The 24,599-nt window shown below is 43.9% G+C and overlaps 1 protein-coding gene across 1 annotated transcript; it reads left to right on the forward strand.

Moving 5' to 3' along the window:
- Positions 1-2,135: 2,135 nt before the first annotated feature.
- CWC25 (CWC25 spliceosome associated protein homolog) lies at positions 2,136-24,549 on the forward strand. The gene is made up of 10 exons (XM_040245515.1): positions 2,136-2,328; positions 6,177-6,349; positions 11,810-12,046; positions 15,199-15,268; positions 16,119-16,246; positions 17,041-17,104; positions 18,335-18,546; positions 18,926-19,024; positions 22,429-22,590; positions 23,070-24,549. The coding sequence occupies exons 1-10, from the start codon at positions 2,311-2,313 to the stop codon at positions 23,182-23,184; spliced, it is 1,278 nt and encodes a 425-aa protein (XP_040101449.1). The 5' UTR covers positions 2,136-2,310; the 3' UTR covers positions 23,185-24,549.
- Positions 24,550-24,599: the final 50 nt, after the last annotated feature.

Genomic DNA, 24,599 nt, shown 5'->3' on the forward strand with positions numbered 1-24,599 from the left:
ATCAACCCTGGGTGTTCTTTGGAAGGAATGATGCTAAAGCTGAAACTCCAAAACTTTGGCCATCTCATGAGAAGAGTTGACTCATTGGAAAAGACTCTGATGCTGGGAGGGATTGGGGGCAGGAGGAGATGGCTGGATGGCATCACCAACACGATGGATGTGAGTTTGAGTGAACTCCAGGAGTTGGTGATGGACAGGGAGGCCTGGCGTGCTGCAATTCATGGGGTCGCAAAGAGTCGGACACGACTGAGCGACTGAACTGAACCGAACTGAACTGAATAGCCAGGCTTAAAACCCTGGAGCTTGAAAGGGAGCTATGACTCAAGATAATGAATTTGGGATCATTAGCATATTTTAATAGATAGTAACTGAAGCTCTGTGAGTAGATGAGATCACAAAAGGAGAACACTGTGAAAAGGCCTAAGACAGAACCTAAGAGGCAGAATGAGGAAGAAAAAAAAAATGTTCCCTGAGCAGGATCTAGAGAATGAAAAGTTGGACAGTGATGGGAAGAAATTAAGTAAAAAGTATTTCAGTAAGGAAATATCAAAGGTTAGAGGTAGTCCAGATGAGGGTGAAGTGTGGTTTTCGATTTAAATACGAGGAGGGGCGTATTATTGAAGGTCATGGGAAGAATAGTTGAGTTGGAGAGTTCAGGTTAAGCCAAAGTTGAAGCGGAAGCATCTTGCCTCTACAGTGGAGGCAACTTGTTTTAAGTTTGCTAAAGACAGAGAGGAGATTGCAGCAGCTGAGGGAAAGACATGAACTGTTTTCTTTTTAAAGGATCAACTGCTGCTGCTGCTGCTGTTAAGTCGCTTCAGTCGTGTCCGACTCTGTGACCCCATAGATGGCAGCCTACCAGGCTCTGCCCCTGGGATTCTCCAGGCAAGAACACTGGAGTGGTTGCCATTTCCTTCTCCAATGTATGAAAGTGAGAAGTGAAAGTGAAGTCGCTCAGTCGAGCAGAGAGTCGTGACCTAGCAATCATTAGCTTATTCAGCTCACTGGGCAGGATGTGGATCCCATGCCACCATTCATTGTTTTATGTTTTGGGGGCATGTCTCCTGCTTCTGTTGCATGGTTTATTGCTAAGCAAGCCGCTTTCTTCAAGTTGCTCAGTCCTCTCCGACTCTTTGCGACCCCATTGACTATACACTCCATGGAATTCTCCAGGCCAGAATATTGGAGTGGGTAGCCTTTCCCGTCTCTAGGGATTGTTCCCAACCCAGGGGTCGAACCCAGGGCTCCAGCATTGCGGGCGGATTCTTTACCAGCTGAGCCGCAAGGGAAGCCTGCTTCTTTCAGTAATCATTAACTTAGAAGGGTCTCCCATATTTTTTCTACTTACAATCCCCTAGTGGCATTAACTATCAACTACTTTATCAATACCAGATGTGAGGGGTGGGATCCCAACTGATGACCCTCCATGCCTTAGAGTAGGAGGGATGCCTCTTTCACCATAAACGAAGGGAAAGGAAAGGGAGAAGCTGGCGGATTCTAAAGGTTTGATGCAGGGAAGCTGATGGAATTTCCGTTGGCTGGTTTCTGTTTAACTCCGTAAAATAAGCCTGGGGAAAGGGAGGTGGCTGTGAGCCTAGGTTTGAGGAGAGTGCTGATTTGAAAAGCCGTTTTACGAACTCTGGGTGGCTCCCGCTGGGGCTCGAGAGTGAGATCCGGAGGGGAGCTCCCAAGGACGCCACAGTGCACTGCCATGGCAACAGAACCGCCAGGTGAGGCCCAGGCTCAATTACAACCCCCAAACAGCGCGTGCGTGCTAAGTTGCTTCAGTAGCCGGGGCTCCTCTGCCTATGGAATTCTGGAGGAAAGAATACTGGAGTGGGTTGCCATGCACTCTTCCAGGGGAATCTTCCCGACTCAGATGGAATCTGCGTCTCCATGTCTCCTTCACTGGCCAGTTGGGTTCTTTACCACTAGCGCCACCTTGGAAGCACAACCCCACAGATCTTCAGCTTATTACCACACCGTTTGGAAAGCCAGGGTAAGAGCCAACTCGAGGTGACCAAAGGAAACCACAAATCCCGCGATATCATGGGCCGTACCCCGTGAGACTGCTGGCGAAGCTACCGCCACGCAACGCGACAGCTAGTGTTAAACGTCATTGTCCTGCGACGCTGTCTCTGTAATAGGACGCCCTCCCGGAAGTGGGCTCTAGATCAGGCAGTGAAAGTGGTAGCCGGCTGCTCCTGGGACCAGGTCTCGGGAGGTCGTTGTTGAACTATTTCTCCAAGTTTCTCTCCGATCCTTCCTGCGTCTTCTAGCTCCGCGGAGTGAGGAAACGTCTCCACCATCATGGGAGGCGGAGACCTGGTAAGTGTGGGAGCCCAGGGCTGGGGGAAGACTGAGGCCCGAGACCAACTGGGGCTGGGGACGGGTGTGTCAGTGAGTATTCTTATAAAGCAGCTGTGCTTTCGGGGAGAGGGAGCAGTAGCGCTGGACAGGGGGCGGATCACTGCGGCCATGGAGGGACGGGGCGGAGACTTGGAAAGGCGTGTGAGGTGGGTCGCTAAGGATGGCAGGTGGTGTTTGTTGGCAGGAAACCCTTCTGGCTGGAAATTATGGGGAGCTTGGGGACGGTTGGAACCGTGGCTAGGAAAGGAGGCAGGTATGGAGGACGTGTCACGCAGATTTTGTTTTGTCTATTTTGTCTTGGGGTACCTCGCCTTTCCTCAACTAGGAATTCAGTCTTGTCCTGCGCTGTAATTGTGGTGACTTGTGCCCCATTCTCCTCATCCCTGAGCCGTTTTCTGGGATCACAGATCTTCCTCATGTTCACCTTTCTGACTTTCACTCCTTTAGTGCCGCATTCTGATCTGTAATGGCAGAGCTTTCTTCTGAATTCATTGTTCAGTCGCTCAGTTCAGTTCAGTTCAGTCGCTCAGTCGTGTCCAACTCTTTGAGACCCCATGACTCGCAGCACGCCAGGCCTCCCTGTCCATCACCAACTCCCGGAGTTCACTCAGACTCGCGTCCATCCAGTCAGTGATGCCATCCAGCCATCTCATTCTCTGTCGTCCCCTTCTCCTGCCCCCAATCCCTCCCAGCATCAAAGTCTTTTCCAATGAGTCAACTCTTCGCATGAGGTGGCCAAAGTAGTGGAGTTTCAGCTTTAGCATCATTCCTTCCAAAGAAATCCCAGGGTTGATCTCCTTCAGAATGGACTGGTTGGATCTCCTTGCAGTCCAAGGGACTCTCAAGAGTCTTCTCCAACACCACAGTTCAAACGCATCAATTCTTCGGCGCTCAGCCGCCTTCACAGTCCAACTCTCACATCCATACATGACTACTGGAAAAACCATAGCCTTGACTAGATGGACCTTAGTTGGCAAAGTAATGTCTCTGCTTTTGAATATGCTATCTAGGTTGGTCATAACTTTTCTTCCAAGGAGTAAGCGTCTTTTAATTTCATGGCTGCAGTCACCACCTGCAGTGATTTTGGAGCCCCCAAAATAAAGTCTGACACTGTTTCCCCATCTATTTCCCATGGAATGATGGGACTGGATGCCATGCTCTTCGTTTTCTGAATGTTGAGCTTTAAGCCAACTTTTTCACTCTCCTCTTTTACAGTCGCTCAGTTGGGTCCAATTCTTTGTGACCCCATGGACTGCAGCAAGCCAGGCTTGCTGTCCTTCACTGTCTCCGGAGTTTGCTCAAACTCATGTCCATTGAGTCAGTGATGCCATCCAACCGTCTCATCCTCTGTAATCCTCTTCTCCTGCCTTCAATCTTTCCCAGCATCAGGGTCTTTCCCAGTGAGTTGGCTCTTTGCATCAGGTGGCCAAAGTATTGGAGCTTCAGCTTCAACATCAGTCCTTCCAAAGAATATTCAGGATTGATTTCCTTTAGGATTTACTGGTTTGATCTCTTTGCAGTCCAAGTGACTCTCAAGAGTCTTCTCCAACACCGCAGTTCGAAAGCATCACTTCTTTGGTGTTCAACCTTCTTTATAGTTCAACTCTTACATCCATACATGACTACTGGAAAAACCACAGCTTTGACTATATGGACCTTTGACAGCAAAGTGATGTCTCTGCTTTTTAATACACTGTCTAGGTTTGTCATGGCTTTTCTTCCAAAGGGCAAGTGTCTTTTAATTTCATGGCTGCAGTCACTGTCCGCAGTGATTATAAGTTTTGTGGCTAGTTCTCATAACCTGTATAGCCACCAAATGGGAGAATGTACCCATAAGAACGTGGTGCAAGATCAGAAAAATGCTAATCTCCTGAAAGTGTAGCTAATCGAATCAGCAAATAGATTAATTTAGCCATTTGTCTAGTAGCTATATTAGAGTTTGTCAGATGTTATCAACTAGAATGACTTTCAAGATACCATCAAAGTTAGTCTGATTTAGTGTCTTCAAGTAGCTGCATTTAGGGGCAGGAAATGGCAACCCACTCCAGTACTCTTACCTAGAAAATCCCATGGACGGAGGAGCCTGGTAGGCTGCAATCCATGGGGCCGTGAAGAGTCGGACACAACTGAGCGACTTCACTTTTCACTGTCATGCATTGGAGAAGGAAATGGCAACCCACTCCAGTGTTCTTGCCTGGAGAATCCCAGGGACGGGGGAGCCTGGTGGACTGCCGTCTCTGGGGTCGCACAGAGTCGGACATGACTGAAGTGACTTAGCAGCAGCAGCAGCAAGTTCGAATCCAAAGTTTCTCAGCCTCACCACTGTTGACACTTTGGGCTGGATAATTCTTTGCTGTGTGTGGAGTCCTGTGCATGTAGGATGTTTAGCAACATAGCTGGCCTCTGGCTCGTAGCACCTTTCTCCCCGAGTTGTGACAGCCAAAAGTGTCTACAGACATTCCCAAGAGTTCCCTGAGACGCAAAATCACCTGTATTGAAGGCAAGCGAGAAGGACCATTAGGACAAGGTGGAAGGTCGGGGAGGAAGGGTTGAATAACCTGATGAGGGGAAAGTGAAAGGTTGCTGCTGTGAGCCATGTGTTACGCCGGAATTTGTGACCTCTGGAGGAGAGGATTTCGAACTGGGGTCAGAGATGAGGCTTGAGTACTTGGAGCTTTTTGTGTACTAAAGTTTTATTAAAGTATAACAGAGATAGGGAAAGCTTCATGACATAGACATCTGAAGGGGGCAGAGTGACCCCTTGCTAGTTTTTAGCAAGGAAGTTTATGTATGTCTGTTGGAAAGCTTTTAATCAGATAAGAGAGATACCTCAAGATTGAGGGAATTTCACCAGGCCTTTCCAATCCTGATCCTCTCCAATTCATTCTTTACATGCTAAGCTGGTCATGCATTTCAGCTGCATATGAATGTTTAATATTTTCTACTGCCAGCAGGATAATTCAGTCCCTTAACATGGCTTATAAGGCACTTAACCTGTTGCTTTCTTTATTGGCTTCATCTTGAGCCCCCTTCCCATCAGGTTGCTCTTCTATCTCCAGCTGTGCTGAATTCTTTGTATTCTGTTCTTTCTCACCACTGGGCCTGCAGCCGTGTGTGTTGTTACTTCTCTTTGGAAATCTACTCCACTCGTCCCTGCTTCCTACATCACTGGGATAATTTATAATTGTCCTTAGATGTCACTTCCTCCAGAAAACCTTCCCTGGTTGGGAAGCTGAACCAATGCCGTGACTCATGGGGAGAAAGGGAGAAGTGAAGCGCTCTTTGAGGGTGAAAGGGAAGATGAGAATCAGGGGGATGTTCTTGGGAAGGAAGGTTGAAAGAGGTACCAAGTGTGGTTGTAAACCATGCAAGTTCAAGACAAGTTCAGTGGACTCAAGGAAAAGAAGGTTGTATTCTTAAGAATGTGTCCAATGCCAAAGGCACTTGAGTTCTTTCACCTTTCAGAGTCTATACCTTCCCACTTCTCTGCCTCATTCCTGTATTGTCATCACCAGCCCTCACTTCAGGCATGGCCTGTGGAAGTTGGACTCATACATTTCAGGATAGAAGTAGTTGAGGGGAATTTCGGAGGGGCCTGTTCTATCCTGAAATTTTATGTACTTGAATAACCTCTCCTCTGCCCCCAACATGTGAGAGATTGTTGGGTGCCAGCCTCGCCGTTGTCAGAGACATCTTGCCCTTACATGGCTGCCTTGGCGTAAATGGGGTGGGGTGCGGCAGGGCCAGTTATACTCACCACACACCTACTCCCTGCCTTGTTTTCTCCCTCGTTTCATTTGCCACAGAATCTGAAGAAGAGCTGGCACCCGCAGACCCTCCGCAATGTGGAGAAAGTGTGGAAGGCCGAGCAGAAGCATGAGGCTGAGCGGAAGAAGATTGAGGAGCTGCAGCGTGAGCTGCGGGAGGAGAGGGCCCGGGAGGAGATGCAGCGCTACGCGGAGGATGTCGGGGCTGTCAGGTAGGCAAGGCGCCGGGGCCATTTGGGCTGGGGCTGTCTTGGTGTGTGGGGAAGTGCAGGCCTGTGGGTGCATCGTCCAGTTGTTGCATCATAGCTGGATAAGAGAATGAGTTTGGAGTCAGTCTGAACTGGGTTCTAAGGCTGACTTTGTATGAACTAGCCCAGCTATGTAACTGGGAGCAAGTTTGGGAGCCTCAGTGACCTCAGTAGAACCGGGGGAGGGGGGTGAGAGTACGCAACTCCTAAGGCTTTTAGAGGATCAGATGAGATGACATGTAAAGGCCTCAGTGTAGGCCAAGTTCATGGTAGGCAATTGACAAGTAACTGTGACTGAGGATGACTGCCTCTACCCTGCTGTTACTGTGTCGAGGCCACATTCCTGCTTTTGTTAATGTATGTACTGCAGGCTCATTTTAGGGAGGCATTGAGGTCCCATGGAAGGAGATAGATGTGTCTGTCAGTGAAAGCTTTGTGACTGTGGACAGTCCCATTCAGTTTCCTCTTGTATAATATTGGATAGAAGTAACAGATGATACACCCTACCAACCTCCATAAAAGGGGATAGGAGTAAATGTGTTCTGAGAAAAATAAAAAGCATAAAATATGCAGTGCATTCCTAAATCAGAATTGAGTGAAAACTCTAGACTAAAATTGAGTAGTCTGTACTGTTCCTTGTGCGTATCCTTGTGGACAAGTCTCCAGGGTGACATGTGATATACTTTCCCCTGTATTGGATATATAGGGCTTTTCCTTTGTAATTTCATGACAGGAGGATTAGTGACATTTGTGTGTGTGAGTGTGTGTGTGAGAGAAGAGACACAGACCAAGAGAGAGACTTAGTTTCAGTTCATGGAAATGGTATTATGGAATTTAGGCAGGAACAGTTACATTCTTTCAGGAAAATGGATTGGGAGAACGCCATTCTGACTTAAGTATGAGTTTAAAATATTCGGAATATTTTAAAATAAAAGGAGTTTTGGAATTTTTAAAGTACAACACAATATATTTAGGGCATTAATATATAAAATGAGCTAAGAGAATTAAATTCTGTACTTTTTTTTTTAACCGTAGGCACACATTAAATTATTTTACTTTTCGTACTTTGTATAAATTATATCCTTTATATTTAAAGTAAATCAGTTTCACACATTTGGACTAATTCCTGGGCAGCTTATAAGACATTCTTATATGTGACCTTTTAGATTTTGTGAACCCTTGATTTTAAAACAAATGTCAACTTTAGACAGAATATCTGTTAGTCAGAAGAGTTTACTTCCCAACCAACCAAAAGTAAAAAATTCTTTTCAAATTTTTATTCAGAGAAGTGTTACAGATTATGCACCTGATTTGTCAGAAATTTTGGGCTTTGCAGAGTCCAGTGAGGTCAGAGTATAGATGAGCAGCTTCAGAGCTGGGAGTCCAGTGTTTACCATGTTGCTGACCCTCACGCCCTCTTGTCTGCTGTGAATGGGAGGAAGGTGATTTTATATTCTTTTGATTTTTTTTTGCCCCAGCCCCCTCACCCATGTCCTCCAATATCGTGAAAGTCAAAGGTCAACAAGTAGGCCCCTTTTCTCGGTTTTTACTTGCGGATGTAGTTAGACTATCTGCTTGTCCAGCAGACTGGCTTGTGTAGTTCTTTGCACAGTGTCGTGCTTTTCATGTATGCAATAAAAACCCTTTACTGTTTAACAGCTCACTTCTATGGTTCAGATGATCTTTTCTATGTTTATTATGCTTCTCTCCTAGAACAAAGAAAAAAACCGTAATATCTACCTTATCCTTGATCTTCATCCAAATTCCTCTTTGCAGCGGAGTGTTGCTTTGGTATTCTCTTCATTAGAAAATTGTGTTTTCTGTGCATGGGTCTACACCAGCATTTCTCAACCCTTGCACTTCAGTGTGTCCTTGGGAGATTAGATGAAGATGGGAGTGATTCCCACTCGGGCCAGCTTCCTAAGAATAGCAGGGGTTGTCTGGGGCAGGGGCATCTGTAGATTTTAAGAGCTCCCTCGGAATCCCGTGGCCACCCAGTGGGTAGGATACCTCTCACTTCTCAGCTTTCACTGCCGAGGGCTCGGGTTTGGTCTCTGGTTGCTGCTGCTGCTGCGAAGTTGCTTCAGTCATGTCCGACTCTGTGCGACCCCATAGACAGCAGCCCGCCAGGCTCCCCCATCCCTGGGATTCTGGTTAGGGAACTAAAATCTCACAAGGCACTTGTGTGGCAAAAACAAAAATCTCCCTGGGTGAGCCTCATGGGCAGCCTCAAGAACCTGTTCTATATCCTTAGTGATAGCAACAGCAAAACTCTGTAGATTATTTCATTTTTATATGACTTTTACCCTATATCTTTTCTCATTTAAAAACTCAGAGAGAGGATCTCATTTAAAAGCAATGAGAGTTGGCAGTTACTAGCTCCATTTTATTTAAAAATTTTATTTTTCTGTTTATTTTTGGTTAGGTCTTCATCGCTGCCCAAGGGCTTCCTGTCATTGCCGTGCATGGGCTTCCCATTGCAATGGCTTCTCTTGTTGGGGAGCACAGGCTCTAGGCCTGTGGGCTCAGTAGTAGTGGTACACAGGCTAGTTGCCCCGTGACGTGTGGGGTCTCAGTGTCTGGACGAGGGATCTAACTCCTGTCCCCTGTATTGGGAAACTAGTTCCATTTTAGACGTGAGAATGTGGAAGTGTGAAGAAATAACTTGCATGGTTTACTGGGCTGGTTAGTGGTGGAAACAGGCCAAGTCCAGTGGCAGTGGATCTCTGTGATTACAACTTGGTTTCTTACCAGAGGGCCTGAGGAGGACTCATATTAGTTGAGTCCTTTTAAAAAAAAAAAATTTAATTAATTAACTGATTGATTGTTGGCTGGGCTGGGTCACTGTTGCTCCGTGGACTTTCCTCTAGCTGTGGGGAGCGGGGGCTACTCTCTGGTTGTGGTGCTTGGGCTTCTCGTTGCTGAGCACAGTCTCTAGAGCTCAGGCTTCAGTAGTTGCAGCGCGAGGGCTCAGTAATTACCGCTCCCTGGCTCTAGAGCACAGATTCAGCAGCTGTGGCACATGGGCTTAGTGGCTCCGTGGCATGTGGAGTCTTCCCAGATCAGGGATTGAACCTATGCCTCCTGAGTTGGCAGGCGGACTCTTTACCACTGAGCCCACCAGGGAAGCCCTGGATGAGTCCTTTGAAGACATGCTGGAACCCTGAAGATACTACTTCATGTCTGCATTTTTCCTTCTTTCTTCTGGACAGGTTTTACTGTTGTGCCCTCAGGCTCCCAGCCCTCCTACCTTTTCATATCATCTCTTCTCTTTCTTTCGCTTAGTTTCTTTTCCCTCACCTCATAACTGCTCGCGCTCCCCAAGACTCACTGCTCTTCTCCCTTTATTCTCTAAGGGTGCCTTCAGGGACTTCCCTGGTGGTCCAGTGGTGGAGAACCTGCCTTCCACCGTGGGGGATGTGGGTTCGAGCCCTGGTCAGGGAACTAAGATCACACATGCCACTGGGCAGCTAAGCCCGTGCGCCACAAGTAGAGAAGCCTTCAAGCCACAATGAAGACTCAGCACAGCCAATAAATAAATACATAAAATGAATTTTTTTTTTTTTAAAGAGTGCCTTCATTCCTCTGGTACCAGTGTCAGCTTCGTGCTGGTGACTCCCACGTGTATCTCTGCATATTCAGGTGTTCCTGCTTCAAGTGCCCCACAGTCACCTCCTCGCATTCTTAGCTCTCAGCAGCACTGTTTGGTAATTTGTTGACCTCTGTGCCTTATCGGGTAGCCTGTGAGGAGCTCAGCTGCCTGAATCTTTGTCATCTTTCCAGTGTTACTCCTCTCTGCCTGGCACACAGGAAGAACGCTGAGTCAGTGTTTACAAAGGAATACAAATGAATCTTTAGTCCCCGCTTCCCAGTCCATGTTCATGTCAGGCATGTATAAGCATGATCCTTTGACTCACCTTTGACATGTCCTTTCATTCATTTATTTTAAGATATGTTTATTTGTTTCATTTGGTTGCATCAGGTCTCAGCTGTGGCATGTGGGATCTTTTGCTACAGGTATGCAGGCTTCTCTCTAGTTATGCTGCAAGGCGCTCCAGAGCTCATGGGCTCAGTAGCTGTCGCGCAAGAACTTTGTTGCTCTGGGGATGTGGGATCTTAGTTCCCCGACCAGGGATCAAATCTGCGTCCCCCCTGCATCGCATGGGGGATTCTTAACCCCTGGACCACCAGGGAAGTCCATCAAACCAATCATTTTAATAAGAAGAGAGGTATCTAAAAGGTTTAGACCCTCTTATTGGTTTAAATTACTTTTATTAAAATGTGCAAACATGGGACTTCCCTGGTGGTTCAGTGGCTAAGATTCCAAACTCTCGATGCAGCAGACCCAGGTTCATTCCCTGGTCAGTGAACTAGATCCCATGTGAGGCAACTAAGACCTGGCACAGCGAAATAAGTAAAAATAAATATTCAAAACATTTTTTTTAATGTGCAAAGATATAACTAAAAAGATATTATTTATGCTCATAGTTGTTATGTAATCTTAAAAATCAATATACAAAAAATGTCATATTCAAAAATCATTGAAGCTAATGTTATAGATAGTACTATTTTGATGAAACTGCTTTGCTGCTTGCAATGTGAATGTGATGTTGGTTGCCCCAAGACATACTCTTTATGAGTTCAGCGCACCTTTATTGTTTGTTGCATGGAGACCCAATTTTCTCACCACTTTTTCCTCTCAGAACCACAGCAAAATAGTTGGCATGATACTGTGACATAATTTGGCTTCCCTCTTTTGGCTTGAAAACATAACTTGTTATGGCTGATCTTTTCTCATTATCCCTTTGAATGTGGTATTACCCCTGGTGCCAATATAACAGTAATTTCCAAAACACGTGATAAACACCACTGCATATGTGGTCACTGGAATTGTTCTTGGTGATGAGCTGATCCAAAATATGCACGTTAGCTGTTTCAGATTATCCTCGGCATGAAGGCACAACACAAAGACTTCGTAAAGGAGACTTGAGAAGCCCTGAGCAAAGATCCACGCCCCAGGCTGAGGAACATTCTTTCCTCACAAGTTGCTTTAGTTATGTGGAAATAATCTCTCTGCTAAAATGTAAACTCCATGACAGCAAGTACCGTTTCTTCCCAAGTGCCTCATGGAGTGTGGTGTTTAGCCTTTGCTAAAGAGCCTGTAGAATGACTCCTAGTCTGACCAGCCACACTTTTTTTTTCTTTAATGTTTGGCCGTGCCTTGCAACCTGTGGGATCCTAATTCCCTGACTAGGGATTGAACCCACAACCTTGACAGTAAGAGCATGGAGTCCTAACCGCTGGACCGCCAGGGAATTTCCCTAGCTGTGTTTATTATCCATCGCTTGTGTTCAGGTTTTGTGTTTAGGTTTGCAGGAGTCTCATTTTCTTTGACTGTTTCTTTCTTTTTTTCCCTTGAACCAGGAAAAAGGAGGAAAAATTGGACTGGATGTACCAGGGTCCTGGTGGGATGGTGAACCGTGATGAGTACTTGCTGGGGCGTCCTATTGACAAATACGTTTTTGAAAAGATGGAGGAGAAGGAGGCAGGCTGTTCTTCGGAGACAGGACTCCTCCCAGGCTCTATCTTTGCCCCGTCAGGTGCCAATTCCCTTCTGGACATGGCCAGCAAAATCCGAGAGGACCCGCTTTTCATCATCAGGTACTGATGAGGGTCTGGGAAGGGGGTTTTGTTAGAGATGCTCAGCCAAGATGTTATCTCGCCTCTTGCTTTACAGTTGGGAAGAGATTGGTAAATATACCAGACCAGATCAGATTTATCCATTTACCCTTAGCCATTAAATAACAAGAGGTAGAAGCAAGGTAAGAAAGACTGGCAGCTTCTTAGAAATTTGGAGATATGTATGACCTGCCTCTTGAGAAACCTATATGCAGGTCAGGAAGCAACAGTTAGAACTGGACATGGAACAACAGACTGGTTCCAAATAGGAAAAGTTGTACATCAAGGCTGTATATTGTCACCCTGCTTATTTAACTTATATGCAGAGTACATCATGAGAAACACTGGGCTGGAAGAAGCACAAGCTGGAATCAAGATTGCCGGGAGAAATATCAATAACCTCAGATATGCAGATGACACCACCCTTATGGCAGAAAGTGAAGAGGAGCTAAAAAGCCTCTTGATAAAGGTGAAAGAGGAGAGTGAAAAAGTTGGCTTAAAGCTCAGCATTCAGAAAATGAAGATCATGGCATCTGGTCCCATCACTTCATGGGAAATAGATGGGGAAACAGTGTCAGGCTTTATTTTTGGGGGCTCCAAAATCACTGTAGATGGTGATAGCAGCCATGAAATTAAAAGATGCTTACTCCTTGGAAGGAAAGTTATGACCAACCTAGATAACATATTGAAAAGCAGAGACATTACTTTGCCAACAAAGGTCCATCTAGTCAAGGCTATGGTTTTTCCAGTGGTCATGTATGGATGTGAAAGTTGGACTGTGAAGAAAGCTGAGCGCCGAAGAATTGATGCTTTTGAACTGTGGTGTTGGAGAAGACTCTTGAGAGTCCCTTGGACTGCAAGGAGATCCAACCAGTCCATTCTAAAGGAGATCAGTCCTGGGTATTCATTGGAGGGACTGATGCTAAAGCTGAAACTCCAATACTTTGGCCACCTCATGCGAAGAGTTGACTCATTGGAAAAGACTCTGATGCTGGGAGGGATTGGGGGCAGGAGGAGATGGCTGGATGGCATCACCAACTCGATGGACATGAGTTTGGGTGAACTCCAGGAGTTGGTGATGGACAGGGAGGCCTGGCATGCTGCGATTCATGGGATCACAAAGAGTCGGACGTGACTGAGCTACTGAACTGGACTGATAGAGTTCTTTTCCCTCCCCTCTCTCCCTCCCTTTGTTTGTTTGTTTTCATAGCAGAACGCTTTAAAAAGAAACTTTAGAATCTTACTTGAAATCTTAACACAGAACAGATCAAAGTAAAGCTGCATTTTGGGTGTTAAATAAAATCATGTAGTGTGTGTGTGTGTGTGTATGTGTTTTAATTTGCATAATTTTATTTCAAGGATGTAGGATAGAACATTGAAAAATGTTTATTTCTTATTTATATATCTTTATATGTACATATTTTCTCCCATTTTGTAGTAAAATATGCATAACATAAAATTTACCATCTTAACTGTTCTGAAGTGTACAGCTCAGTGGCAGTAGGCACATTCACACTGTTGTGCAACCATCACCCCTACCCGTCCTCCAGAGCTTTTTCATCTTTGCGGCTGAAACCTTATACTCATTAAACAATAAGTCTCCATTCCTTCCTCTTCCTAGTTCCTGGCAATCACTTCTACTTTCTGTTTCTATGAGTATACTCTAATTACTCATATAAGTGGAATCATATGGTATTTATTTTTTTTGTGACTGGCCTGTTTCACTCAGCATTATGTCATCAAGGTTTATCTATATTATATAGCATGTGTCAGAATTTCTGTTTTAAAAGTTGTGGTAAAATGCACATGATGTACAATTTCCCATTTAAACCATTTTATGTATACAGTTCAGTAGTAGGGCATTTGAATTATTGTGCAGTCAATCTCCAGAAGTTTTTCATCTCTTTGGGTGTTTTTTTTTTTTTTTTTTTTGCGAGGCTTACTGGATCTTCCCCGACCAGGGGTTGAGCCCAGGCCACCGAAGTGAAAGCCCGGAATTCTAACCTCTAGGCCACCAGGAAAGTCTTCATCTTACAAAACTGAAACTCTATACCCATTAAACAACTCTCCATTTCCCCTCCCCCGAAGTCCCTGGGGCCCACTATTGTACTTTCCATTCCTATTGTTGGACTATTCTGAGCCTCATACAAGTGAAATCTTTCAGTATTTGCTTTTTTGTGAGTGGCTTATTTCACTTCGGATAATGTCTTCAAGGTTCACCGAGGTTGTATCAGGATTTCCTTCTCTTCTAAGGCTGAATGATAGTCAGTTGCATGTTTATACCACATTTTTAATCCATTCATCTTTCATGCCCATTTGGATTATTTCCTTCTTTTAGCTATTATGAATAATACTGCTATGAACATTGGTGTATAAATATGCATATTATTTTATAAACTCCTTTTTCCACCTAATCATATATATGGGGCATCTTTTTTTATTGCTGACCACACTATTATAACATCATTTTTAATATCTATATTGTACAGATATACCATAATTTATTTTATTAATATTCTCCTATTGAATCCCTAACTTGTTTCCAGGCTTACGTCATTCTAATATGAACAACTTTTTAGTGACTTTCCTTGATTATATCCCTTCAATAATAAATTCTTGAGGAAGCATTTATAAGATTGAAGACTTTATGAGTATGTACAGGCTGTGATAAATGTCGCCAAATTGTCCTCCAGGAAAATTGACCTGTTTATCTTCCTATGAATATATGAGAATAAGGCTTCTTTAAAGAGAAATCCATTCTCTTTACTTTTCAATGAGTTATGATGCTAAAGAGTGGAGGTAGTATTGAAATGCTGCATATGTTTGATACACAAGATGACATACATTTACTTGACCAGTTGGGAAGCCCTGAGCATGAAGCTTAACAAGCAACAGACCAAACTCACTTTCTTGCACAACAGGGAGCCAGTGTGGACTTTACCCACAATACGCAATCCCTCATGCAGACTTGGGGAAGATTTCTGACTTTCACAGCATCATGCAGATTGCAGCATAGGGCTTGTCTGCCTGTATTTAGAAAAAAGATTGCTGCATAGAGTTATGGAGAGTAGAATGAATGACTTAATTCCCTTTCTGAAGAAATACTCATAATTTTTATACTTCTCTTTCTTTAGGAAGAAAGAGGAGGAGAAAAAAAGAGAAGTATTGAATAATCCTGTGAAAATGAAGAAAATCAAAGAATTGGTAAGTAGTGCATTATGTAAGCATTAAGAGCTACTTAACATGAGAACTCCTCTCCATTTATTCTTTTCTTTCCTTCTCTCCATTTCTTATGAGAGGGAAAACAGAATGGCTTTAAACGTCTTTGTCTTTTAGAGACTGTCTCCTGGTGATTTTATGCAATCTTATATCAAGCTTAGTTATGGTTGATTTTCTCTTTTATGTCTTTTGGTTGGAAATGCAGCATGTGATGTCATTCTTCCAGAAAAAGAGGGGTATTGAGATATGCCTTTGGAAAGCATGATTGTACACTGTGTTCAGGAGATCAGGTGGTATCCCATTCATCATTAGGGCTCATTCATCATCCACATATTATGTGGCTGTTTCTTTTTTTTTTTTAACTTTTTATTTTATGTTGGAGTGTAGCCGATTGTTATGACAGTGTCAGGGTGACCGCAGAGGACTCAGCTTTACATACACATGTATCCATTCTCTCCTAAGCTCCCTTTATGTGCATGTTTCTTGGATCAGTTAGTAATAAAAGTTTAAAAATTGATCTTGCAGTCCCTAATTACTTTCAGTGGAGTTGGATTCTTTTGACAGAATAGAAATCCTTAGGCAGTGGTTCTGGGGACTGTCTGAAAACACAGATTCCCAGCCCCACCCACCAGAAAGTCCATTCAGTAGTCTAGTGGGTGTTTCTGCACAACCATGGTCAGGACCCTCCACTGTTGTCAACAGGGGGCGGCTGACTGATCATGTCCCCAAACCCCTGTAGACCCAGAGACCTGCAGTCAGGCAGTTTCCACATGACCCTCAGAGAGGCTGACAGGTCTGGATAATCTTACGTGGTTATGTTCTGGGTATTTTCTAGTTGCAAATGAGTCTGGAAAAAAAGGAGAAGAAGAAAAAGAAGGAGAAGAAAAAGAAGCACAAGAAACATAAGCACAGAAGCTCAGGCAGCGATCGTTGCAGCAGCGAGGATGAGCGCTGCCGGGGGAGGTGAGAGCACTGAGCAGCCTCCTGCACCATTGATTCACTCACTCTCATTCATTCCACAGAAGTGGACGAGCGCCTGCTCTGGACCGAGAACCGCTAGGTTCTGGGGGCTCAGTGGCGGGCACTGGCACCCTCTGGCTCTCTGCCCATGGAGTTGCCAGCTAGCGTTAGAGTTCCTAGAGGTGCTGGCAAGATCCCCAGCAGGGCTGGCTGCCACTGTGTCGGTCCTAAATCAGACGTCCTGGATGCGACTTTCAGCTCTTTTTTATTTTATTTGTTTATGTACTTTTTGGCCGCACTGCATGACAGTGGGATCTTAGTTCCTCGATGAGGGATGGGACCTGTGCTTCTTGTATTTTAAGCTCGGAATCTTAACCGCTGGACTGCCAGGGCAGTCCCTCATTTCAGCTCTTGATTCCACCAAGACTGGAGTGGGTTTTATGGAGGCTTTTTCTTTTTTTTAATGCATTAATGGGCCCATCTGGGCTTGTTCTGTGTCTTCTCTGCGGGAACCGCCAGCACTGTCACTGCTGACTCAGAGTCCCTAGAATAGCAGCACGAGGTAAGAGGAGAATGTGCTCGGGCGCTGGAGCTGAAAAGTGAGGCCCACGGTTTTTCGCAGGAAAAACATGACTGTGCTGATGCATCTTCCAGCAGAGATAGAGAAACACACTCCCACATGAGAGCCAAGAGGTGGGAGAGGTCACGTTTGAAACAGGAAGTACATTTCGGCACAGAGCTGTAAACTGGACCTTTAGGCGTCTTCTTTTTCAATGAGTATGTGTTTAATCTCTTAGATCTCAAAAGAAGATGGCAAATTCTCCCCCTGTTTTGTCCAAAGTCCCTGGATATGGCTTACAGGTAAGGATATGGCTTCTCAAAGGGAGTGACCGTGGGGCCATGGAACGTGCCAACCTGGCAGCCTTTTTGGATATAGAGCATTTTTTTTTTTAACTTTTTATTTTATTTTGGAGTATAGCTGATGTTATGATGGTTTCAGGTGTATAGCAGAGGGACTCAGCCATATATATACATGTGTCCACTCTCCTCCAAACTCCCCTCCCATCCAAGCTGCCACATAACATTGAGCAGAGTTCCCAGTGCTATATACAGTAGACCCTTATTGGTTATCCATTTTAAATATAGCAGTGTGTACCTGTCCATTCCAAACTCCCTAACTATTCCTTTCCCCAACCTTTCCCCCTGGCAACCATAAGTTCGTTCTCTAAGTCTGTGAGTCTTTTTCTATTTTGTAAACAGTTTCATTTCTATCATTTTTAGATTCTGCATATCAGGGATGTCATACGATATTTCTCCTTTGTCTGACTTATTTCCCTCAGTATGACAGTCTCTGAGTCCATCCATGTTGCTGCATGGACATAGAGCATTTTTAGCAGCCAGTCATACAGACAGAAAGAAGGGAGTTTGGGCAACAGAGGCTGGGATTGCTGGGGAACAGGCCCCTTCCATACTCCTGAGCCTCTCACTAAGCTGTAGTCCCTCTGAGTAGAGGGGCTAAACCATAATGGGCATTTAGGCATCCCCCCTTCCCTCTGCAGGTAATTTACATGAAATGCATACATTTTAAGTGTACGGGTTGATGACTTTTTAATAAATGTACATCCCTCTGGACTCCTTTTTTCCCCTCAGGCCCTTTCCTCCACGTTCTGCCTCCTACTCCCCCTCAGGCTGTAGAGAAGAGCCAGGCCAATTTAAGTGCTTGGGTGATATATCCTTTTAGGGCATTCTGAGGATGACTTTCGGAGAAGGCAATGGCACCCCACTCCAGTACTCTTGCCTGGAAAATCCCATGGATGGAGGAGCCTGGTAGGCTGCAGTCCATGGGGTCACGAAGAGTCGGACATGGCTGAAGCGACTTAGCAGCAGCAGCAGCAGCAGCAGCAGCAGCAGCAGCAGAGGATAACTTTCCTTAGTGTATGTAGCTCTCAGTGATAACCATATGATGGGATTGGAATATCCAGTTGGCCCCGTATAGGACCTCAGAATTTATTCATTTTCTTGTTTCACTGCATCTTCTGAGCTGCTGGATCTTCCTGCATACAGCTTTCCTTCCTTTCCTTGATGATACAGGTCAGGAACTCCGACCATAGCCAGGGACTGCAGGGTTCTCTGATGGCTGAACGAAAGGGAGCGCACGGGTTGAAAAATTATTCCAGGTCCAGGAGCTCCTCTTCCTCACCTCCCAGACATAGCAGCAAGAAGAGCACCAGGGAAGCAGGGTCCCGGGATAGGAGGTCCCGATCCCCTGGCAGAAGGTCTCGGTCCCCAAGGCCAAGCAAGCCGTGAGTGTGGGAATTCAGTGGGCAATTACCTGTGGGTGTGGGGGCCTGGTCACAGCTGGGCTTTGCTGTTGGCCATATCTGTTCATCAGCTCTTCCAAATGGCTTTGCTTTGTTATTATTGTTACTTTTTTTTTTTTTTAATGCAAAGCCCAAATTTCTAGAACTACATATTTGTATGTGTGGAATCTCTGGAGTGAGAGTAATATCAAATCTTATGTATCCTTATGCCTTTATTTTTCTTCCAGTTCTTCCCTCTATTTTCTTCAGTTTGGGTTATGATTCTGAAGCTGTTAGTTTTTCTTCCATCTTTTGAAGGACATGATAGAAGCCCCTATATTGAAAAAGCTTTTCTCCTCTCTGCCCTCTGTATGTGTTACAGGCACAACTCTAAGGTAAATAGGAAAGACAGAGGCCGAAGTAAGAGCCCATCTCCTAAAAAGGAGGTTTACCAAAGGCGGCATGCTCCTGGGTACACCAGGTGAGTCCAGAGCCCAGGAGGTTCACTTCAGACTCCCAGGCCTGAGTCTAGGAGTGGCTCAGACCAGGGCAAGAGGATAATCTGTATCACCCTTTTTGTGTACCCCTTTCTTATTCTACTTGTTAACTTTTAACCATCCACCCTACCCTCCCTACTGCATGTGAGTCACATTGAAAGGACAAAGTAAATAGTTTTGAACTATTGAACTAATGACCAATTCACTAAGTGACTCTCTGTCAACATCTGTAAACCGCGGTTATTCTCACAGAGATTTCCACAGGAAGCTTTTCTTAAGAGTGCTCCTTTCTTGAGGCATCAGCTGAAAGGGAAGCAGGGTGGTCTCTTTGAGGGCAAACGCCTTAAGATCAACTCTGCATTTGAGTTAGGTACGGCTTGGGTCTGACAGAACATAGACGTACAGTCTTGGGACCTGAGTGGAGTTGGCTGTGCCCTTGAGAGGCTGTCCCAAAGGGTCTCAATTGCTCTTGGAAGTTATTAGATGAGAGAATTCCCTAGTGGTCCAGTGGTTAGGACTCCACACTTTCCCTGCTGAGGGCTTGGGTTCAATTCCTGGTGGAGGAACTAAGATTTGGCAAAAAAAAAAAAAAGAGTTGGGCAACTTTTGTGTACTTCTTTAACTGCCTCCCCAATTGGCTGCATATTAGAATCACCTGAAAAGTTTAAAGAAAACCCAAAACCCCATTCCCTGGCGGCTCCTATGACATAATTTCTGGGAGGATGAGATGGGTAGCTAGGATCAGCGACTCAGTGGACATGAATAACCTCAGTAATTCCAGTACACAACCAGCACTGAAAATCACTGAGTTCACAATAACCTCTTCAGTCACTGTGGCGTTAGAAGAGATGCAGGCCCTAAGGCCCTTTTAACTCTTAATTGCCTGGTTCCCTAAGTTTAAGGTTTAATTTCGACCAGCACCTTTCCAAAATATTACATATTTCCCTGCCTTCCAGAGGGGGAGGGTATACTGCATGTTATTTAATCTCCTGTTGGTGTTGCTGGGTCAGTTCTTCAGCTGTGCTGTAATCCATGCTCTTCTTAGGGGTGGATGCTCATGACTATATGTTTTTTTTTTTTCTTAATATATTTTAAGACTCTTGGTAAGTGCAAGGCCTGCTTTTTCAGATCCTGCTTTGTTTTTCTGTCTCCTTTGCCATCTGCCATCACTTGAATTTGTCTCACTTTGTCAACCTTTTCTTAGTGCTGTTAGAATTTTTGTTGAATTTTATGATTTAGAAAGAGTTAGACTAAACAGGTTCCTACTGTGTAGGACCAATAGACCAATATTTCAATAATTTTTTTTTAAGTGAGTTAGAGCCCTCAAGATCTCAGTCTTCCAAGAATGGAAACACAGAAACTGGAAAGGATGGATTTTGTGATCTCTTTGTTTTGGTTTGGTGTTCTAGGTAGTTGAACACTAAAGATGTAACCAAGATTAGGGTACTGAAAAAAGAAAGAAAGATTACGGCTGTAAAACCTTTCTTAGCACTATTTATATTGTTTCTCAGATTGAGAGTCACTGGATATTTCCTCAAGGGTCTGAGAGTTCTGCAAGAATTAAAAATTTTTTTTTTGAGTTCTCTTTTGAATGTTTTAATTAGTGATCTGAAACACCTTTCTTGTCAATTGAAAAGATGAAGCTTCTCCCGTTTCTCCACATCTTCACCAACATGTTATTTGTGGTCTTTTTGATGCTAGCCATTCTTCAGGTGTGAGGTGATACCACGTTGTGGTTTTGATCTGTTTTTCTCTGATGTTTAGCAATGTTGAGCATCTTTTCATGTGCATGTTAACCATCTGTATATCTTCAGAAAAATGTCTCTTCAGGTCATCTACTTATTTTTTAGTTGGGTTGTGTGTTCTGCTGTTGAGTTGTTTGAGCTGTTTATATAATTTGAATATTAACTCTTTGTCAGTCATGTTATTTGCAAATATATTTCTTCCCATTCAGTAATATTTTTTTTGTTTTGTTGATAGTTTCTTTTGCTGTTCAAAAGCTTTTGAGTTTAATTTGGTCCCATTTGTTTATTTTGGCTTCTGTTTCCTTTGCCTGAGCAGATAGATTTTTTAAAAAATTGCTATGACTTACGTCAAAGAATGTTCTGCCTGTTTTCTTCTAGGAGTTTTATGGTTTCTGATTTTATATTTGGGTCTTTAATCCGTTTTGAGTTTTTTTTGTATGTGCTGTGAGAAAATGTTCTGATGGTATTATTTTACATGTAGCTGTCTGGTGTGGTTCTCCTGTGTGGTTCAGTTTCTCTAGAAACTACCAGAGTCTACCCTCTAGAGGGTCTCCTGTAGATGCTTGAGAGAGCAGTCACTGACTTCCCCGGAGTCAGGCATGAGGATCCCAGGTTGTCTTAATTATTCCTTATATAGACTTTAAATTAGTCCCTTTGTTTTCATCCTTGTGGACCACACTCCAAAGTATGAGAGCCTACAGTACCTGAAGCTCTCCTGGATTTTACAGTGTAAATTGCTTCTGATCAGTATCAGGCACTTAGGATTCCGTGTCCTCTAATCTGTTAAAGTGGTTACCACTCCTTCATCCTCTTGTGTCTTCTGACAGTTTGTTCACATATGTCTTATCTAGAGTTATTTCCTCTTCCATTTTCTTTTTAGTTAGTGGGGTTTTGAAGGGGAGCCTTCACTTTGCTATAGATAACTAAATGTCAGATTTTTAGTATCTTAAGTTTATTTCTAAAAATTGGGCTCCCACTCCCTATGGGACTCTGATAATTATTTTTCCTTTTAAAGGGGGATCTGTATATCACACCAATTTGAGAAACAATGGATTTGGATGTCTTACATTGGTAAATAGTGATCGAGCTGGTTCAACTCCTCTTCTTGCTCTTCATCTGCAGTGAGTGCTAGGAAAGAAGACCTATCTATTACTGACTGAGGCTAAGTTAAATTCTTCAGGCAGCTTGCTTCTAGCTTAGTCCTGAATGGTATACTCATGAGCTACGTCCATGAACTTCTAAGCATCTCCAGTGGGTAGATGGTAGATGTCAACCATCACATGGATAAACTTGGTTCCCTGTTCTTCTATAAGTTGTTAAACAAACAACTGGAATATAATTGCCATAGATGGAGGCTCCTGATTAGTTCTTATTATGTATTGTTCCAGAATAATTACTCTAGAGATTATTGAATGAGAGTATGGATTCCTTCACTAAAAGTTGTGAAATTTGAGTGAAACCACCTGATCAAGTTGTTAGGAAGGAAGGAAACTCTTGCTGAGTGTGGCACTGGGCTGGGCATTTCCAAGGGAAGAGAGCTATAGGCTGGAGAACCTGGGTCCTACCTGGTTTCTCTTCCTGGGGTATTTCTCTTTTTTGGCTGGGAGAGAAGTAGGCCTTAGGGTAATTTTTGTGTTCAACAGAAAGCTCTCATCAGAGGAGCTGGAGCGAAAAAGGCAAGAGATGATGGAAAACGCCAAGTGGCGGGAGGAAGAGAGGCTGAACATCCTCAAGAGGCATGCCAAGGATGACGAGCGGGAGCAGAGGCTGGAGAAGCTAGACTCCCGGGATGGGAAGTTTATCCAGTGAGTGCGTCTTTTCCCTGCCTAACAGCGTTCATGGCAATGGTCCCAAGGAGGCAGTCAGAAAAACTGGTTCATTCACTGTGTTCCCAGTGTTTCTGTGTCCATGCGGAGCTCAGCCCCCAGACACCTGTGTTGCTCTTCTCAACTTCTGCCCAGACAGTGAGATGTTTTTGATTTGAGGGGAGGAGAAATGAATTGGTATTTTACTGAATCTTCTTGTCATTCTAAGAATTCATGGCTCAGAAAGGCTTTTTCAAATGAGGCTTGGACTTATTTTCCAGAACAGATAAATTTTCCCTTACAAATTTTTAAAAAATTGAGTTCCACATGGAGTTACTCAAAACTTATCTGTGTGGACTTAAAGAGAGCTTGTGTTTCTACAGCCATTTTATGGCTAACAACATGTTTCTTCTAATTCTGCCAGGTAGTTGACCAGTTGACAAATGTTGTTACTTAACTTTCCCGTCTTCTCTTTCCAGCCGCATGAAGCTAGAGAGCGCATCTACCTCCTCTCTGGAAGATCGGGTGAAGCGGAATATTTACTCTCTCCAGAGAACCTCAGTAGCTCTGGAGAAGAGCTTTATGAAAAGATGAAAGCCATCCCCTGTCTTGCTGGTTTTCCTGAAATTTCCAGGGAGGCTGCTGATCTCTTAAAAATTCTCTTTATAAGAGTTCAAATGGCTTCTTTCGCAGATGTCAAACCACCACTGTTCAAAGTGACTTTCCTTCATGGATTCCAGAAACAGCTCAGTTCTTTTGAGAACCAGTGTGACTTGCTCTATGGGACCCTTGGTAACTTTTGCTGGGGTGCAGAGTGGTTTTTTCAGTGGGTAGGCACTGGAACATCTAGGTGTGAGGACTCCTCTTGCTCTGGAGGGAGCCTCCCTATGCCTCTTCCCTCCACATGTGCGAACAGACTTAACTAACTCTACCACCTCAGAATAGACTGGACCTTTCAGAAACCTCTCCCCTCTGAATCACCCAGAAAGATTGTTCTTACCAAGGTAAATGAATACTTAACTTGATTTACTAGATGATGTGACAGAATGATGTCAGATTAGGGCAGAGCCAAGGCAGTGACAAAGAATCTGGAAGGGAAAACAATGCAAAAAACCCCCACAAAACCCCCTAAATGAACTGTTTAACTATTTGAACTATCAAACTGTAAAATATAGTGTGTGTATATGTATAAATTATAATTTTTACATGCTTTTGGAAAAAAAGTTAGCTTTGTGAGAATATCTTGTTTGGTAAGTGACTTTACTATGTAATAGAACCTCATTGTATCTTGTTATCCACTAACACAGCAAGGCAGGTCAGCTTTTCTTTCCTCTGCAAATCTGGCAGATTTTGGAGGGGCCCAGGGTTTATTGATAGGATCTAGGTTATCTGTCCTTTTTACACAGCTTATAGTCTCTGATGTGTGGGCAGTGCAGAAATGAAGTCAAATCATTTTTGGAGTCAGGACCGAACTATCAGTATGTACCCTGGCTCTTAAAGTATAGTGGAAGCTGTTTATTTCATGCCTTCCCTTTTATCATGTAGTAATCTTATTATGAGTCTAGGTTTTCAGGAGTTGTTTGGTATTATTTTTTAGTCAGGTATTAAAAAAAAAAAAATCCAAACTCATAGGATCAATCTCCTGTCTTCATCCCTTTCCTGTCTCCTACCAGCAGTTCTCATTTGACTCAGGAGTCCTAGGCACTCTTGATCCACATATTAGCTGGGCTAGTTCCTTGTTCTGCTAATTCCTAATTCTTAAACGAATTTGGATTTATATTTTTTGAGCACTTATGCTGCCAGACACTGTTATGCTTAAAACCCAGTCTTTCCCCAGAGAGAAAGTAACATACACTTGTTATTCAATTTAACACGTTATCCTGCTTCCCTATACTAGGGTTAATTATGTCTTTTATTACTTGGTAATAAAAACTACATTTATTTTTGTAACTGTGTAAAGAGCCACCTGTGCTGAGTACTGAATTCCCATACAGAACAATGTTGATCCA

This window comes from Oryx dammah, unplaced genomic scaffold (genome assembly GCF_014754425.2).
Source record: "Oryx dammah isolate SB20612 unplaced genomic scaffold, SCBI_Odam_1.1 HiC_scaffold_8, whole genome shotgun sequence".
NCBI lineage: Eukaryota > Metazoa > Chordata > Mammalia > Artiodactyla > Bovidae > Oryx > Oryx dammah.

Bases quoted from the DNA above. Each gene is read 5' to 3' on its own strand.
- CWC25 (XM_040245515.1), top strand. The intron at 12,047-15,198 runs GTACTGATGAGG...CTCTTTCTTTAG, and splicing joins GACCCGCTTTTCATCATCAG to GAAGAAAGAGGAGGAGAAAA. The intron at 19,025-22,428 runs GTGAGTCCAGAG...TGTGTTCAACAG, and splicing joins CATGCTCCTGGGTACACCAG to AAAGCTCTCATCAGAGGAGC.